Raw genomic sequence first — 18,599 nt, 5'->3', positions numbered from 1 at the left:
CAGATTTATAATGGTCCAATTTTTTTCCCTCCAGTCTTTAGAGAGCCTCTCAAGATAGGCATTAGGCCAAGTCACGACAGTGGGCGAGGGAAATGTGGTCGCTGTATTGAAATCAGTGATGATGTAGTGCAAATCCGACACAGCTGGTCATTTTCTCACTGGATTTGCTGAAGTTTCTTCATCAGTGCACATTATCTGAATGTGAGACAAGCTGAGAACATCAAACAACACCGGTTCATGTCAAGTACTATGGTCATTGTGCCAAAACATCTATCAGGAAGTGCTCACGTGGGTTGGCCATACCCCCAGTAGTTATGCTGAAACCATTAGAGGAACAGCTGAGAGGAGCTTGTATCATCCTAATATGCTTCTTAAGAGCTGAAAAGCATGATACATTTAATCTTCCTGAGCAGGATGTGCTTCAGTGGAAGCCACAAAATAAATAGATACTCTTTTGAATGATATAATGTAATTCTTAAAGTTCACTTCCACTCTTCGGTTCTCTTGTTTCTTCTGTTTGCATCATTTTATTCATTTTCATCCTATAAACCACTTTTTGGAGAAAGTTAGATACATGGATTGATACATAGTTTTGATGTTGTCTTTGACTTTGAAGTTAGTTATCTGTCAGTTAATTTTGAACTTTATTATTCAACTAGAAAAATTGATTGTTTTTTTCATTAACATTTGTATTTTTTATTTTTTATTTTATTTAGTACTTATTAAGTAAAGTACTAAATCAACTCAAAATAGCCTAGGCCCTATACTATATATTTATTATAGAATCCCAAAATTACAAACTTTTTCACAAATACTTGAAAATCATCCAAAAAAAATCAATCTACAATACTGTGTACTTTGCAAAGAATATACCCCAAAAATCATTTTGAATTATTGACTATAAATGAATATATATAATGTATAATGAAAATAATGCAAATAATGAAATGTATAATGTAGCTTTTCACCTGGAATTCTGCTGATAAATATGAGTATTAAAAAAATAAGTTGAAATAATGCAGGCTGATGGCTTTAGCAAAAGAACATTTTATCGATTAACAGCAGTGTACAGTAGCTCACAATAGGTCTGTCTTTAATGGTTTAGAAGTTATCTTAAAAAATCAATTCCACTATGGAGAAAATGAATGGGATTTTTACTTCTGGAAAAAAACAACAACTGCTGCACTCTATTACAACCTATCCATTAAAACTAAAATTATTGTTTTCTTATGAAACCATAGGGGATAGTTCCTCTAATTGAAGAATCATCCATATATATATGATCTGCATCTTTTTGATATTACTCTCTTTTACTGTGTTTTAGCTTGATCATGAATGTTTAGTGTGACTACATACTGGCATCTCTGGAGTGGTTATAATTCAACAACATGGACTGGATTCGCTCAGATCTTGTGTCAGATGGCTTGTATTCCACAACAACAAGTTGCTGAATTTGCAAATGTTTGCACGGATCATGCTATAAAATATTTTAATTGTATTCAAGAGTTTTGTGTGAGGCCAATTGCATAAACTAAACAAGATGGAAAATGATTTTTTACTATTGCATGTTGTACAGCAAACTGTAATTGGCTGTTGTTACGTCAATCATATGCACATATATAGTATGTACTGTATATAGCATATTATATATATATATATATATATATATATATATATATATATATATATATTATTTTTTTTATTTTTTTTTGCAAAAAAGGTTTTATAAGTAATTTTTTTGTGTGTTTATGTATATCTTCCTGTTTTGGGAATTATTAAGAAAATAATAACCTTCATAACCTTGCACGAACATATGCCCATAATGTACCCTTACAATCATTCCTGCCCACACCACACTATTTCTTACCCAAGAAAAAAAAATAAGGTGTAGGGCAGTGAAAATTTGAGTGCAGAATATTGCAAATTTTATTATTATATTTTCCTCAAACTTGACCGTACATGGGAATATGGAATCCGTCAACAAAAGTCCTGTGTAACAACCGGGTGGATTGTGATTGTGATGTGGCAGTCTATTTTTAGGACAGGTTTAGTTTTCCTAAAGGTCAGCAGATGTTACACTAGGCGAGTGCTGGGCAAGAAATAGGGCAGGTATAGCACAAGAGTACATGCGTGTTTGTGGATGTGTGTGTGGGAATGTGTTTGAGTTTTGGGCACAGCTTGTTCAGGCTCATTCACTGCGCTGAATTTCTAGGATGCTTTTGAATGCTGAATGACATGGCGTGAACAGTGAATCCATTCTGTGTGAGGTTTCCTCATGTTTTCTCATGCTGTGAGGGGAAAAAGCAATGTTTGCACATGTAAATTTTGTAGACAAATATATTCAAAAATACATGTTTGAAATATTAGTTTTGAGACTTGGTTTAAAAAGGGAACGATCATCTGGAAGATACAATTTTGCCATTGTTTACTCACTACTCCTGTTCTAACTGTGCTACTCCTGTACATCACTACCTGTATGAATGTTTTTTCCTCAAACAAGGAGTTATTCTGAAGACTGTGCTGGTTGCTCTTTCCTGTACAATTACAAAAAAGGGCACTGAGGCTTTTAAGTTTTACAAATCATAAAAATATCATAAACACAGACCATGTTTATGATATTTTTATGATTTGTTTGACTTGTGCACTATGTTACAGGTCATTCCAAAGCCGTATGATAGCGCTATAGGTAGAACTCAACAAAATTCAAGCTGATAATAAAGCAGTAATGTCTGATGCAATGATTCACTCATTTGAGTCGGCTGATTTGATTCACAAAACCAGTCCAAATGATTCATTCACAAATAATCAAATTAGATTTTAAAGGATGATGCTCGTAATGGCTGATTCTGGTACCTATTCATGTATTTCTATTTCGCAGGCCTCATAAAAGTATCATGAACATGGTCCACATGATTTGGGTTTTCTGACTGTGCTTGACAAGGACCAAAATTCACAATTCACAATTCGCAATTCAGTGAATCGCTCATTTGAATCAGCTGATTGGATTTTAAAAAATCAGTTTGATTGCTTTTGATTTGAGTTCTGACAAATTTTCAAATGGGAATTTTCAAGTGAGTTTTGGGAGATGATGCATCTAGTACCTATTCATGCATTTTTGAAAACACAAAAATAAAATAAAATATTTAATAAAATGAAATATTTTTCACTTATGAATCAAACAGCAATGTCATTATCATTCATAAATGAGCTGGTTTGATTCACAAAACAAATCAGATTGATTCATTCACTGATTTGGTTTTCTCGTTCAGCTCCTGTATGTTGACATTAATAAATCTATTAATAATCAGTCGCATTGAAAAGCCTTCATCAATCAATCCGACTGAGCTTGATTCAAATTCAATTTCATTCAGATTGAAAGGGTTGATATAGATCCACCAACAAAAATGAAAAGTATTTTTACTCACCCTCATGTTTTTCCAAACCTTAGCTGATAAGCAAATGGTTTTGGCTCTCATTGACTTCCATAGTATGGACAAAAATTATTTTGGAAGTCAGTGGGACCCAAACTCTTTGTTGGACTATCTCTATAAATAAGTTTAACAGGAAGATCTGAATTGTGTAAACCTTTAAATCCGGCAACTTTTTCAGTTGGATTCAAAAATATGCATATGCACAGTGCTGTGATACGTCTTCTGTTTTATGAATTTGTATGTCACTGGAGGAGATATTGGTGCTGAATATGGTGTTCCTGCAACCTTTTTGAATCTTTTTGAATCTTTAATATTGAAAGAGCAATATTTACCTGTTTCTGAGCCAGACCTCTCTCCTGTGTGTGTATGTGTGCTGGCTGAAGTAGGCAGTGATCTGTGAACAGTCTGCATTAACATGGAGAGATTAGTTGTCCTGCAATGGTACACAGGGAAATATGAATGCAACGACAGAGAGGGATTTGGTTTTTGTTCAGTTAATCTGCCTGAACAGCGCGATACAATTGTGTGTGTGTGTCCTTGTAGGTCATTTATAAAACATCGGCTCTGTGCTCATCTCTGGTTTTAACACTACCTAGTTATCCATCCATTAGTGGATTGACAGGCATTTGCTGAAGTGATATGTTATTTTGATATAGGATGGCTTTAGCTGTGTGACAATGATAATCATAATAATTGTGGGAAACACTTGTATAGATAGATAGAGGTAACTGTGTTTGACATGATTGGTAGCTGGAGTATGTGATTAGGACCCGTGCTCAGTGTTTGTTCTATTTAACTCTGTCTCCATCCCTATTTTAGGGCTGTGGTTATGAGAGAACCTCCAGTTAAGACTCCCAGCCCAGCCTGGTTGTGGGTGTATGCACTCAAGGCCATGGCTGGTAGATTACAGAGGGCACTTCAGTTCAGAACCACCCTAATGCACCCTGCTTTTTCTGTCAGGGGCCGCTCGGCTCTGGGATGAGGTCTGTCATTACCTGCAGGATATGAGCTGGCCTCAAAACAGATGAGAGGCTTTTCTGGTGAAGGGGTGTGCATGTGTGCAGGTCAGGGTTAGAAATGTGTGCTAGTGTGCAAATTATCAAATGACTTTCTGGGGGTCCAATTTTGGTGTGGGCGATGCCCCTAGTGGCTGGTGCTGGTACATTTGCATTTTGGCGCAAATTGAGAAAAATTTCATACTGCGATTCCAGCAAATACATGGGTAAAGTGATCTGGCAATTGTTCCCGGGTCGCTAGATTTGGCACTTTCACACTGCCAGTGATGACCTGGGATATGTGCGTGCTTTCACACACAACCCGTAAAGATCCCGTAACGACACGTGACATCAGGGCGTGTTGTGTAATGTACGAGTCGAAAACGTTAGGCACGTTATACTTTCACTCAAGCTAGTAAACGATCTCAGTGTCAGTGCGAAAAGTGAGGAACAAACTGATCTCTGCTTCATTACAGTTTGCACATATTTTTTTTGTCGCGAACGTTGATTTTCCTTCAAAACAGCCGGTAAAAGAGTCGCGCGATAACGTGCGTCATCACTAAGACACTGCATTAGATCTGGATTTTGTTCACACAGCGCTCGTCCCGGGACGTGTTTGCTTTCACACAGAAGGTGACCCGGCAATGTCCAGGCAATTTGCCGGGTCCGTCGTGCAGTGTGAAAGGGGCTCAAGTGTCAGATTTGTGCTGTAACTTTTGTGCTCATTTCGTGTTTTTTTTTTTTTTTTCATTATTTAATTCTAATTTTATGAGAATTTATCATTGTTGAACAGTGAGGCAAATTATAATTTTTTACTAATTTAGATATTGGATATATATTGGGTCACATTGTTGTGACATTGAATAATGTATAATTATAAATGTATAATTATAATTGTATAATGTGATGATTTATGTGTTTTTATACTAAGGGTGACTTTTACTTTAAATACTTTCATGCCACTGTGTGTATGGTAAAGGCAAGTTAAAGGCAAGTACGTGTGTGTGTGTGTAACTAAGCTTTATGGTTTCCTGCTATTAAAAACCAGTAGTAACTCTACACATTCAAGACATATGGATATTAATGTGGGCTGCTGGGGTGCCAGGCAGCAGGAGAGGGTGTCATAGGTGCTGATATGCTGTTACAGAACTTGTTATGACCAGCCGGAAAACCAAAAGGACATGTGCACCTTCTCTGTCCTTCTGGGCAGCCTCTCTCTCTTTTCCTGCCACACAGTCATATGACCTACCGCTCACCTCTGTTTACTTTGCCGTTTGGGTTTTAGGGAGGTTTCCCTGGCAACTCTGTTCTTGTATGCTTGAGTTCGCTCTGACATAGCCGCCCCCTTTCCTCCCCTCCTGTCCTCTACTGGCACTCTGGGCTGCGCCTGTCTCGTTCTGTTCATCTGCTGTATCTGTGATGTAATAAGACATGAAGGATCAAGTGCTCTCAACAAGACACATGAACTTTGACTGTCTGAAACCGCATGATGAACATGATGAACATGGACATGATGAGATATTGAGGAAACACAAAGTAGTTATAGTAGAGTGACCAGACGTCCTGTATTTCAGCTTGTCCCGAATTATTTTGAATAAATCCTGTTTTGTGTCGTATTTCAAAATTTCTCTACGAATGGGTCAGGGTTGCCAGGTCTTCAAAAAAAAAAAAGAAAACTCTCCCAATTGCCACTCAAAGATAGCCCAAAACTAGCCCAATCCACTGATCTATATATTATCTATTATAGATCAATGTCCCAAACGTGTTTTTAGGGGGGTCCCCCAGTAAAAAAGTTGCGTTTGGTGGATAAAATACATGTTTTATGGCGGGGTACAATTTGCACTCCAAGGGCTAAATATCACGTTGTTGGGGTTGCTTCAACCCGAGGACATGAAAAACAACTCGCGGCAATGATGTCAAAGTACAGTAGCCCAATTCTACAGAAGAACCGAAGACACTGGACTGGGTGATCAGAGCGAGTAGTAGTAGGCCTAGTGTTGTCAAGCAAGAACAAACTAATCAAAGGTAACCAAGCTCGTCGTAGAACAAAATTACTCAATTAACTTGCAGTTTTCCGGATCACGCTGAATGACACACATCCGTAAGTGCGGTCCTGGTTCTCCTATAGTTTTCCTTGCACCTGAATTGTCAAATAGGCTACACATAGATTTGTCATCGAGTATCGATTATCGGACTCGTAATCCAAAGGTTGAGTGTTCAAGTCTTGTGTCGGCAGGGATTGTAAGTAGGGGGAGTGAATGTACAATGCTCCCAATACCACGACTGAGGTGCCCTCGAGCAAGGCACCAAACACCAACTGCTCCCCAGGCCCCCCAGCATAAATGGCTGCCCACTGCTCCAGGTATGTGTTCACGGTGTGTTTTTTCCTCTTAGGACGGGTTAAATGCAGAGCGTGAATTTACACGTATGGTCAACATACTTGGCTGTATGCCACATCTCTTTTCTTCTTTCATATCATGGTTTTATCATAAGAAATCTGGTCACCCTAAATTATGAACCAATATTTTAAAACAGGCAGATTAGAGTCATGCTATTTTGAGATTATTGTCTTGTCTGATTAACAGCCTGGTGCCTGTTCCAAAATGTACCAACAGCCTCATCAATATAGATAGTTCTTCAGAAAATTCCAATATTTTGTATATGTCTTTTGTATTTATTGTTTATAAACAGATATAGATACAGAATTATTTATGCTTTTTAGATATTATTTTTGTTGTTGATATTGTTTTGTTTTGTTTTTTTTAGTTTTGTTTAGTTTAGTTTAGTTTTGTTTTTGTTTCGTTTTTTGTTTTGCTTCGTATAAGCATGTGCCATGGACATCCGGCTATTTTGTTTCTTTCTTTTTGTAGTTGGTTGGTATCAGAAGGCACCCCACCCCCCCACCCCCGGTTTTAAAGTTTTTTTTCCAGGTAACAAAAATTCTGCACTTTTTCAGTCTTTGTGGTTTGTTTTGAAGTATTATTTAAGCATATGAAATTCTAGATTTGAGATTTAACTGTTTTTAACCGACCAAACAATACATATTTCAAATTTTGTTATCAAACTGGTTATTAATCGTACAAATGATTGCTACTGGTATCAGTCAGAATGCCATGTCTGTGCTCTGCATTTTGTGGGAAAATACAGGAAGAATAAAGTAAGCAAATGACTCATTTGCATCCGAGCTAAGCAACATTTGGATGAGATGTTTGATTGTGGCTTGTTTTCCCTTTCTGTTCATGTTTGGATGATACTGTGTTGACTGTACACTGTATTCAATCTGTCTTCAAAATACCTTTGACCACATTAAATCTACTGGAAAACTGTAGAAAAACATCAGTGTTGTCATCCTGAGAAATATAGAGCAAATCAATCCACATCATAGATCTAAAGCCTTTTTCCTTTAGACACTATATAGATTTGAACTTGGGATGTGTTTTTGTTGTATCTATGTGTGTGCATGTAAACATGTATTTTAATTTCATTTTCTCTCACGTCTGCTTTCAAAGGCAGGTCAGGGTTTATTGATTTGCAAGTTGTCTGTGTGTTCAGCCACAGAAGTCTGAAAGCAATTTGTATTTGTGTTGGGTCACTTAGGGTCACGCATACAGATGGAAAAAGCAGTCGAGATGTAGAGAGATGTGAGCAGAGGGAGGAGGAGATGCAGGTTAAGTGACCACAGAGAAAATGTCATGGAGGAATTATTCCTCTAGTAGACACAGTTTGATATGTATAGTAGTGTAAAGTGTGTAGCAGAATATTGATCCAGCATGATCTAGATTTGAGAGTATATTTAGAGCAAACACCCTGTAGAGATGGGCCACTGCCCAAGAGCATGATGGGTAATACTGAATCATCATCATAATCCTCTGCCATCATTCCTCAAACCGAAGGATCTTTTCATATCAGCTTTATTCCTTCAAATACAAACACACAATGGGGTCTGCATGAGATTTTTCAGCATTTTTTCAAATTTAATTAATTTATAAATATATATATTTTTTAATCAACAATTTAAGTGAAAGTTACATTTACAAAATATTTTGTAAATATTTAATTTGAAATAATCAGTATTTTATTTAAAATGTTTATATTAAAGATTTAAATAAAATATCTAGTCATTTTAATTAGTATTTCCAAACTTGGTGATCCATGTTATCCAGCGTGACTGAAAAATGTTTAAGGAATCTGCTCTGTTGTTCTGACCTTTTGTAAGAAGGACTTAACATAAGTCAAAGTCACAAATCTGCTTACATTTTGATTTGTGACCTAGAAATAGGGTATGGTCTTAAATATTTCTTGTTCATTTTAGATCATGAATATTTTTTTTGTCAGAGTTTTGAAATAGAAAAATACATTTCATTGTGCTGTCAGAGTGTTGGACCCAACTGTACAGTAAGTTCATACCCAAATCACAAGAAATGAACAGTGAGAAAAATCTAGCACAGCCATATCTTATAGTACCTTGCCTCTCCTCTGTTATCCCACGCACTTCTTCACTCAAAGACTCACTGTCTTTCGTGCCCCTGGATGCCACTCAATCTCACAAACGCCCACACAGTAAAAGCACTCATCACCTTGTGTAACCAGGTGTCATGGAGTCTGGGTGAGTAATGGTCGATCCCTGCTGAATGAAAGTGTTGGCCCAATCAGACTTGAGTAACTGCTGCTCTTTGGAAAACAGATAATCGCGATGATCATTCCTCTAATGGAAGTTAACCAGCTTTAAATTCAGGAGTAGTTTAGGGTAGAACTCTTCAAAGGAGGGACAGACCCTGCCTTGCCTTAACAAAAGTTGCTCTGAAGGTAGAAGGGTAACATAACATAATCTTAACATATTAAAGTTGTATTATTTTATTTTTATAGTAATATCAATGCTATAATTATAACTTTGATAATATATAAACAATTAATTTTAATCAGTTTTGATTGTAAAAATAAAGAATATATCCATAGTAACATTCTAACACACACACACACACATACATACAAAACCGTACGATGGTGACTTTTGCACAGTCAAGCACATCTCAAAATGTTCTTCACTATTATATAATTTATCACAATTAAACCATAAAACAGTAGGAGGTTTGTTTTTGAAAGATCCCACGGTTGCCAGATAAGGGTCACATCTGCAATGATCAATGGCAGAGTATTGAGGATACTGAGGTCATAATCCCTCTACAAATGTGGCACATTGATTAGCATCTGAAATGAGCTTTAGCTACCATGCAGAGGAAATGCCATTTGATCTGTTGATGGATTAAATTATATCACAAACATTTTACCTCTGCAATTAAGCTATATTTGATAGCAGTCAGAGAATACTCAAGAGAGCCAATGCTTCGCCTGGAATTTCCTCGTCTCATTTAATTATTATTATTATTATTATTATTATTATTTTAAACTTTTTTATGTTTACGTACAGACTTGGCAATTAAAATAGAACTTTATATGTTTCTTATGAGATGTTAATGTGCATTTTTACTTGAGAAACCTTGTTTCAATGCAATCGGATATGGCAACTTTTATTTTATTTTATGCATGCATAGCATGGCAATACTAAAATGTATTTTGGACTTGAACCATGGAAATAGGTATGTAATAATTTTTGTTATTTATATAATAATGTCTTTGTGTGTGTGTGTGTGTGTGTGTGTGTTTTGCATCTTACTAAATGGGCATTGACCAGACTGATAGACAACTGCAATGCTGTTCATGAGTGAGTGCAGTGTTGCCATGGCAACAAACTCCCTTGAGTGTGCTCAGTTCAGTGTCACCCGCTCACTCTGGTGCGCACACACACACACACACACACAAACATGCACGTACACACATATACACATTAGTAAAGAATAAGCAAAGCCTGAGTTCTAAAGGAAATTAAAAGATGAGATAAATGAACCTGACATAAAAGTGCAAAAGAAAAGCACCTCAGAGCTTGTGCGTATGTCACAGTATGTTTTATTGAGCTATCCTTGTTGATTCTATGAAAAAATTAAGTAAAATATCTATACCAATCATGTTTCTGGCCTTTAAAGTTGAATCTGTTTCTTTCGTTCTTTACGGCTATCTCTCTCTTCCTGTGGCTGAAGTTGACGCTTTTTCTTTCTTCCTTTATGGCTATCTCTCTCTTCCTGTGGTCCATTAATAATGAACCAATAGAAAAGTAGCACAGCCCCACTGATGAGTTTGCATTGATCTCTGAAGCTACCGGATACAAAACCAGCACCTCATGCACACTTATCAGCTTTATCTCATACGCATGCACACACACACACAAAGAAACACCAAAACCTGCACCCCCCACCGCCCCACCAAGAATGTCCACACACAAGCAAATTAATTAGTGAGCTGACAAAGGCCAACACTAAAACATGCATATATGCACATATGTACAACAGTATTCGTATGCATTCTTAAAGACATACATCTCTTAAAAAGAAACATTCTCTTAATCATTTTCTTAAACAAAACATTCTTTTGAAGAGACAGTGTAACCGTATCACTTTAATTGTCTTAGTTGTTCTACTTTAATCAACCTTAAGGAGGTCATTTACATATATCTAAACTAATCTCTAATTGTAATTCCATAGTTTTAGTCTAATATAGTTTATATATATATATATATATATATATATATAGTAATCATTTGACATAGACATGTTCTTGACAGCTTTTGTAAGTCACTTCAATCAAATACATAATCAAAAATTATTAGCTTCTACAAAACAAATTCTGTTTATAGGTTTAAACTGGCTGGTAAACAGTCACAGTCGTTGACGTGACTTTTGTCAGAGTCTCTCTCTTTCCTCACGGGGAAAGTTGTGATCAGTATTGATTTTAAAGTGAAGGATTCGTGTTTAAACAGATCTATAGCTGAGGCTTTCTAAACCAAGTGTTAGCTAACAGACTTCCTGTTGGTCTCCGCATTCATTTAGTTTATTGTCTTGATTATCAGGCTTCTGGTCTCTACTAGAGCAATATGGACTCACATAGGAAGGTTATTAAAGATACATGTAACATTTAAGTGCATACACTTAAAGTAGACACAGAGAACAGGGGCCCAGTTGTTGAAAACCGCAGTTAGAAGTCTCCTGAACACAATGAGAACTGTTTCAACCAGAGAAAATGGATGATATCGGCCATAGGGAGGAAAAATGAGATCTCGGTAATGTTGTGGTTGGTTTGTTGTTAACTAAAACTTTAAAAATCATTTTTAGGAATTAAAATAAAATTGAAATAAAATAATTCTTATTCAAATTTCTAAAAGAAATAAATTAAATAAAAGTGAACTAATTTCTCCGGAGCTATTAAATAGCATCTTTGGGCAAAAAAAATTTCTGGGGACTGATATCCATCTATTTATCTGTCAGTTTCAGTATAGATGTAAGTGTGAATTTGTGGTTAAGTATATGTGTGTTTTACAAAACTATATAGCAGCTCAGTTCAGAGGCAAAATGACAGCAGGACAAAGTGGAGGACATTGTTGTTGCACCAGATGCACAAGCTTTGTGTGTGTGTGTGTGTGTGTGTGTGTTTGCTTGTGTGTGACCTGAAAGCTGCTCAACAGTAGGCAAGCTTAACCTAAAGACACGGTTCCTTAACCCCCCTCGCACATGTGTGTGTGGTAATGCGCATGTATACAGCATGCACAGCTGCAAACTACCACACATTCATTTGCTACACTCTTCCTCTTCCTGTTCTCGTGCACTGACGTCTGTCACTCTATGAGTTGGACGGCTCAAATTTTCCCCAGCAGAACCGTGCTCACAGCATGCTGTCAAAATCAGCCCTCTCAGAAAAAAAGATTCTTTTTTCTTCACTTCTAGGCCACTATGCAGTCGACACAGCAGTCCAGCACAGATTAGGAGGTGGTGATGGATAAAACCCTGGAAATGATTATTCCACAGATTGAGTGTGTGTGCAGATGAGGTGAGTGTGGATGCAAAGGGATTATTTGTACGTGAAGCTTTGTGTTATGCATATCTAGGGAAACTGTTTTACTCTTATCTGGTAAAATACAGTCGTATATCTGCGCTTTAGTAGAATTTTAGAGGACATTGTATGAGAAAGGTCATTGGTATGTGTAAATGTGCAATAGTTGTCCTTAATGATCTACATGAAATGGTATTGACAACCTATTATAATTCTGTAATGTGGTGTATTTCTGAGTGAAACAGTATATTCAGTGAGAAATATGTGGGATGGGACTTGAGTTTATATACTGGGGATTAATTGGATTGTGATAATTTGAATATGATGTTAAATCACAACCTGTGAAATTGTCTTTCTGGTTTTTGTTAATTAGTCTCTTGACATCAGTGTCAACTGTCAAGCCAGTTATAAACCACAACAGTAATAAATAGATTTCCTGGTTGTGTCAAAGACTGACCTGTCCTCATTGATCTGTGGTAAATCTATTGATGATTTAGGTCAGGGTTTCGAATGGGAGCATCTGCCGCTAAAAAAGTGAACCAGCATCTCAACATAAAAGGAGAGCTAAGTCAATGGCTGCTTTTAAAACTAAGTTTTATAGCTCTTAGGTTTTTTACAATCTCAAAAATAATGACATTGTTATGAGAAAAAAGTCTTGTTTTTAATTGTCAGGTTTGTTGAAGGTGTTTAAATATCCGATAAGTGGAGGGAAAGTTTTAGGGGTACAAAACCCCCTTACTGAAGCGGTAAAACAACAACAGCAACAACAAAAAACATTTAAACTTTTTTTGTATGTTTTTTTTTTTTATGTTAAGCTCAATTTAGTCTGTATTTAATAATATTTATATTACTTATATTTTTATAATTTTGCTATTTAAAATATTTTAAATCACATAGAATAAAGGGTCTAAAACAAAGGAACCATAACACCTACGTATCTGAGTTCTTTGTTTAAGAACAAGGCAAGTTTAATTGGTTCTTGTGACAAAGACAGATAATATTTTTCTCTATCATCTTTTTAACTAATCAGTGTAATTGTCTTTCTGTGTGGTTGTAGTCTAATCTTCCTCATCATCTGCTCCATTTGTTTGTAACGGCCTGTTTCTGTCTGAACAACTACAAAATCATCACCACTCTGTCATATTTTACAGTATCACCTGTGCAGTGGTAGCTTTTTAAATTATAATTATCCTAATTTATCCTTTGTTAAAGTCAGAAGGTCATTTGGGATAATAAGCCACATCTGGTAGACCCTCTGTCTAAAAAATCCCACTTTGGTTGCACAGATTTGAATAACAACATTTATGAGGTCACTTGTATTCCGTACAAGTTTTTATTTTATTTACTAACAACATGCTATTTTAAATGACATATTTTACCAAACCCAATTCAGAAACACACATCTGTGGCACAAATGTGTCTTTTAGTAGCATACTTACATAGCAGGCTACATTTGGTGACCTAACACTCTGCGTTCTGTGAAAAGCTATTATTTATTGTTCATCATGATTTTCAAAACATTTGAAATTTTACTGGGATCCAATTTGTTAATTGCACATTATCCTCTACTTTCATCTGATTGCCTGTGTATTCTGTTTCCCCCTCCCTTTGCTTGTCTGCAGATTCTGCACTGACAAGGCCACCCCTTTCCGTGCCTGAAATATTCTGGATCCCAGGAGGTTTTTTTTGTCGTCATCACCATGATCAGATTCTTCAGGAGACTCTAGCACTGCAGACCATCACCAAGGAGGGAAGAGGCTGGGCACAGAGCCCTGTATATCCCAAATGCAGTCGGACATAGCGAAGGACCCATGAACCATGTAGTGTGCCTCTGTCTGCCACAGGGGGGAGGGTTAACTTTGTAGTTCTTTTTTTGTACTGTTTTTTTTTTTTTTTTGGCTGGGAGTTGGTCTACAAGGTGAGCCAGAAATGGTCTTGCACACCTCTCCCTACCCTAGTGCCTTCCTCAGTTTTCTGAGCCGTCTATCTTGGGCCTTTGTTTTCCCTTGCTACTGGCTGTTGGACCGGTTGTTGGCCTCCTGTGTAGCAACATCACTAGAGAAGCGTATACGCTCCCAAGATCCCTGTTCTTTTTTGGCACTTGGGGTCCTGATCTCTACACCTCTCTACTTGGTGCTGTTACTGGCATCCTTACCCTTTGCTTTTATTGGCTTCCTCTTGTGGGCCCCACTGCAGACCATCAGGAACCCCTATATCTACTCTCATCAGAAAGCAGACAAGCATGGTGCTGAGCAAGGATCATCGGCTGGAACCAGGGCAGCACTTGCTGAGTGGCGTCCACAAGGTCGCAGCTTTTGTTTTGGCAGTGCCAATGTTTGCTTGCTGCCGGACTCACTCGCGCGCTTCAACAACCTTGCTGACACTCAACGCCGAGCTCGTGAAGTGGGCAAGCGAATCCGTAATGGTGCCAGCAGACCCCAGATAAAGATATACATTGACTCGCCCACTAATACATCCATCAGTGCGGCATCCTTCTGCAGTGTGGCCACCCAGGGCTTCCGCCGCACCTCATCTTTGGACCATCGCCCTGAGCCTGTGGTCACCACTGAAACTGAGACTGAGGCCTTAACTGAATGTCCTGTTCACCCCTCAGGAGGTACAGGCTCGGATTGCCCTGTCCACAGCACTGGGGCCCAGAATTCCTCAGAGTGTCCCCTCCACCCCAATGGAGAAGAGCATGCTCCTGATTGTGCCGTCCACCAGTTTGCAGACCCGCACTCCTCTGTTGATTGTCCAGTACATAGCAACATCATCCAGAACTCAGAAGACTGTCCTCTCCATCCCGCTGGAGTGCAAATTAGCATCACCTCTCCTGATTCTGAGCCGACTGAGGCTGACAAAGGAAACCATCAGACCTGGGATGGGGATATGGGTAGCCTAGAAAGCCGTACAGCCTCCCGGGAATCCCTAGTTCGCTTCCACGCAGCTGATGGAGGCATCTCCCCCAACAACACCCTTTCACAACACCGCACCTCAGTCTTTAAAAGGCCAATTGGGCGCAAACGGCGTCATGGGGATGACGGTTTTGACCATGAGATCTCTGCCTTTTTTCCAGCCAACCTGGACTTCCTTTGTCTACAGGAAGTCTTCGAAAGGCGAGCTGCAGACAGGCTCAGAAGGCAGCTGCACCGCTACTTTCCCTTTGTGCTGAGCGATGTGGGACGCTATGGCTGGAAAGGCTGTTGCTCCCAGTTCAAGTTCTTGAACAGTGGGCTTCTGTTGGCCAGTCGTTACCCTATTCTGGATGCCCATTACGAGTGCTTCCCTAATGGGCGCAGCGAGGATGCTCTGGCTGCTAAAGGAGTTCTTTTCGCCAAGGTGAGCTTGTTATACTCCTTTCTTATGGCTTTATTTAGACTCAGCATATCAAATTTTAAGCAATTTTTCTTGATTGAAATCCTTACATTTGTTAAATCTAAGATATTGGATTCCTTATGTTTACCTTCTGCTAGTTTATGCTACACCCTTGATGTAAATTGCATTTGAACCAGTGCAGCTTTTAGCATGATTAACTGAACACCCAGACCTCCAATCTAAAGGGATATTTAAGAGTTATTATTTATATTCAGCAAGTTCATTCTGATTATCATTGTTTATACCTGCTGTACAACATTTGATGCATGTTCCAGTTCTTGAATTTTCTGTTGCACGTGTCTGGACTTTAAGTTGGACTTCTTGTTTGAGTTTTCACAAACAGTCTGAATAATTTACAACTAGCCCTTTGTAGCCTAGAGGGCCTTTTTGAAAAACTCATCTGTCATGCCTTCAGAAACACAGGCTTCCGCTCTTTGTTTAAGCATGGCTGGACGTACAGACCTATTGCATTATGTATTGTCTTAATGAGGCTGTGCACGTATGCTGAGTAGATATTAATGTTAAAAAAATAGTTTCTCTCTTAAACAATATTGTATTCTCATTTTAGTCTGGATATTGTAAAGAAAGGCTCATTAGTCCTACAGCTTCTGTTGCTAGCGTTCTACATAAGATTCATATAAGAAGTGGTGAATGTGCTAGTAGCTGATGGATTATGAACTAAGGTGGTATTTAATTACAGTTATGAAAGTGTTTCCATAGATCTTTATGTGCTCTGGTACATTTTCTTCTGGTAAATGTTTTGCATTATGTGACATAGGTTTCATTTGAAACTTTACTTTAATTTAAGAGCATAGAACATAACAAGCGTTGGGTTTCGCCAAATGTGATCAAGAGATTGTTCTGAATTCTTCATGAATGTACAATGAATTGACCAGTTGAATGCTAGTAGCGCCATGCTAGTTTTCAGTTTAAATTACAATAAGTCGTTTTGTTTATGCTAGCTATGGACAGCGTATGAACAACAAGGAAAGTTGTTGTGCTTTGCACTGTTGTTAAAACATTTTAGTCCTCTGACACGTTACACGTTAATTGCAATAATGTTGCTATTTGCTCACATTAGTAACATGATGTTGCATGCTAAGCACATGTTAACTAGTGTCTATATTTGTGCTTGATATTAGCTTGTGTTTTTGTTTGTGTAGCCCTCATTTAGAGTGAGCACAGGCTTTTAGGGTTGAGATATCATTACTCTCTCAGCAATGTATCCAATTCTGGCCGCATTCCAGACCTGATCTCTTTTTCCCTCCAAAAGGGCAAGAGGCCAGCCGCCATTGTGTGTCAGACAAAGCTGCCAAATACTAACTCTGAATGTATGTGTGCTAGAGAGAGACCAGCCTGTAAAATATTGAGTAATGTACACAGAGAAACAGAAGGTCAGTGCCTTTGCCCTGAACATGTACTTATTAAAAAGATTCTTACTTGAATTGACGTTCAATCTTTTACTGGGGTATAAGTTTAACCAACTGATTCTAGAAGTTATTGATGCTCTTTGGATACTCCTCCAAGGTCTTGGACTCCTTCTTGCTTATCTGTTGAACCACAGAATATGTCTGTCATTCAGTGAATTTTTTTTTAGCCAATGAGATTCAACAATGGGCGGGGCTACCCAAGCTGCTACATTATGTAGCTAGTACACAGTTTAGGACTAGAAATAGTTTGAACTGTTAGTTTAAGACCGTACAGTTGAAAGGCACAGATAATTACGGAAAATAACTGCTGTGAAAATCCCACAAGAGCCTGACAACTGGAGCAAAACCTAAAATAATTAGTTAGTAGAAATTTCACACTTCAGTTCTTTGGCAAAGAAAAAAAAAAGTTCAATTAACACACTCAGATGGAATGGGGATGTGGAAGGTCAGTGTCTCCCTTTCTGTCTTGTTCTTTTCTCACACTACCTGTCATGTTATTCACCAATCACCATAAGGACACCTTTCTGTACTGGAGAAGCTACTTTAAACAAAAGTCGTTTGTGGCTTTAAAAGTTACAATTTCAAAGTAGTTACATTGCAGTTAAAATGCCGTTAGCTTCACTACCAGCTACAAAGTAGATTACCAGGGGTCAGTATCTTTTAAAAATAATTATCAGATGATCATTGTTTTTACAAACAGAGCAGTGTTTATCTTGCACAAAACAAAGAAATTCAATTAAACTATTAAATTAAACTGATTCATTTACACAAAATGCATAATTCTGGAAAGTCGAAAAACAGTGGAAAATGCAAACAGCATAACAACTCTCCCACTACTGAAAGCAAAGGTTAGTAATATTGCAACACTGCTTTTCATCCCTGGGCCATTATGGGTAATAAAAGTTCAGCTACTGATAAATAAACATTCAAAGCTTCATCAAATAATTTGTGGTGGAGGAAGAGGTGTAAAATGAACAGGTGAGGGAGGGAGGGATGTGTGTGGAGAGGAAATATTAATTAAAAATGCTTCCCGTAGGACTGAGCGGTCCTTTAATTTAGGCCTTTTAGCATGTATGTTCAGGTCTCTTATTATTATTTAAGAACTCTCCATATAAGGAGGGATAATTTTTATCAAATAAATTCTGCCTTGGTGAGCATCTTCTTTCAAAAACTAAAAAGAGCCTATCTTGTTGGTCAGACATTGCTTTTATTACTTTCATTGCTCCCCAAAAAAAACGAATAGTTCATGTGTCAGCATTCAAAATGCAGAACTAACTTATTCACCCAGATCATTCGTAATAAAATAAATCATAGCAGAGGTTTTTAAAGGTCAAAGTGTTAAAGGTACAGTAGCAAATGCAGCTTGTTTAAAGGTCAGATGACCATTCATGAAAAAAAACCGAGATGTGAATCTGCATTAATATTGCATA

The 18,599-nt window shown here is 37.7% G+C and overlaps 1 protein-coding gene across 3 annotated transcripts in view; it reads left to right on the top strand.

Annotated features, from left to right (window-relative positions):
* The window catches only part of LOC127947462 (sphingomyelin phosphodiesterase 3-like), a 35,674-nt gene that overhangs the window by 1,881 nt on the left and 15,194 nt on the right, over positions 1-18,599 (top strand). Inside the window, exons 2-3 of one of the 3 annotated variants that reach the window (XM_052544600.1) lie at positions 12,259-12,361; positions 13,987-15,703. In XM_052544600.1, the coding sequence (XP_052400560.1) occupies positions 14,294-15,703 (1,410 nt within the window). In that variant the 5' untranslated portion in view covers positions 12,259-12,361; positions 13,987-14,293. Of the gene's footprint in view, positions 1-12,100; positions 12,362-13,986; positions 15,704-18,599 lie in introns of those variants that run through there. The other 2 variants (XM_052544602.1, XM_052544601.1) reach the window with 2 other exon arrangements.

Source organism: Carassius gibelio, chromosome A25, assembly GCF_023724105.1.
Source record: "Carassius gibelio isolate Cgi1373 ecotype wild population from Czech Republic chromosome A25, carGib1.2-hapl.c, whole genome shotgun sequence".
NCBI classification, from domain to species: domain Eukaryota; kingdom Metazoa; phylum Chordata; class Actinopteri; order Cypriniformes; family Cyprinidae; genus Carassius; species Carassius gibelio.
This window is presented reverse-complemented; position numbering and strand designations above follow the sequence as displayed.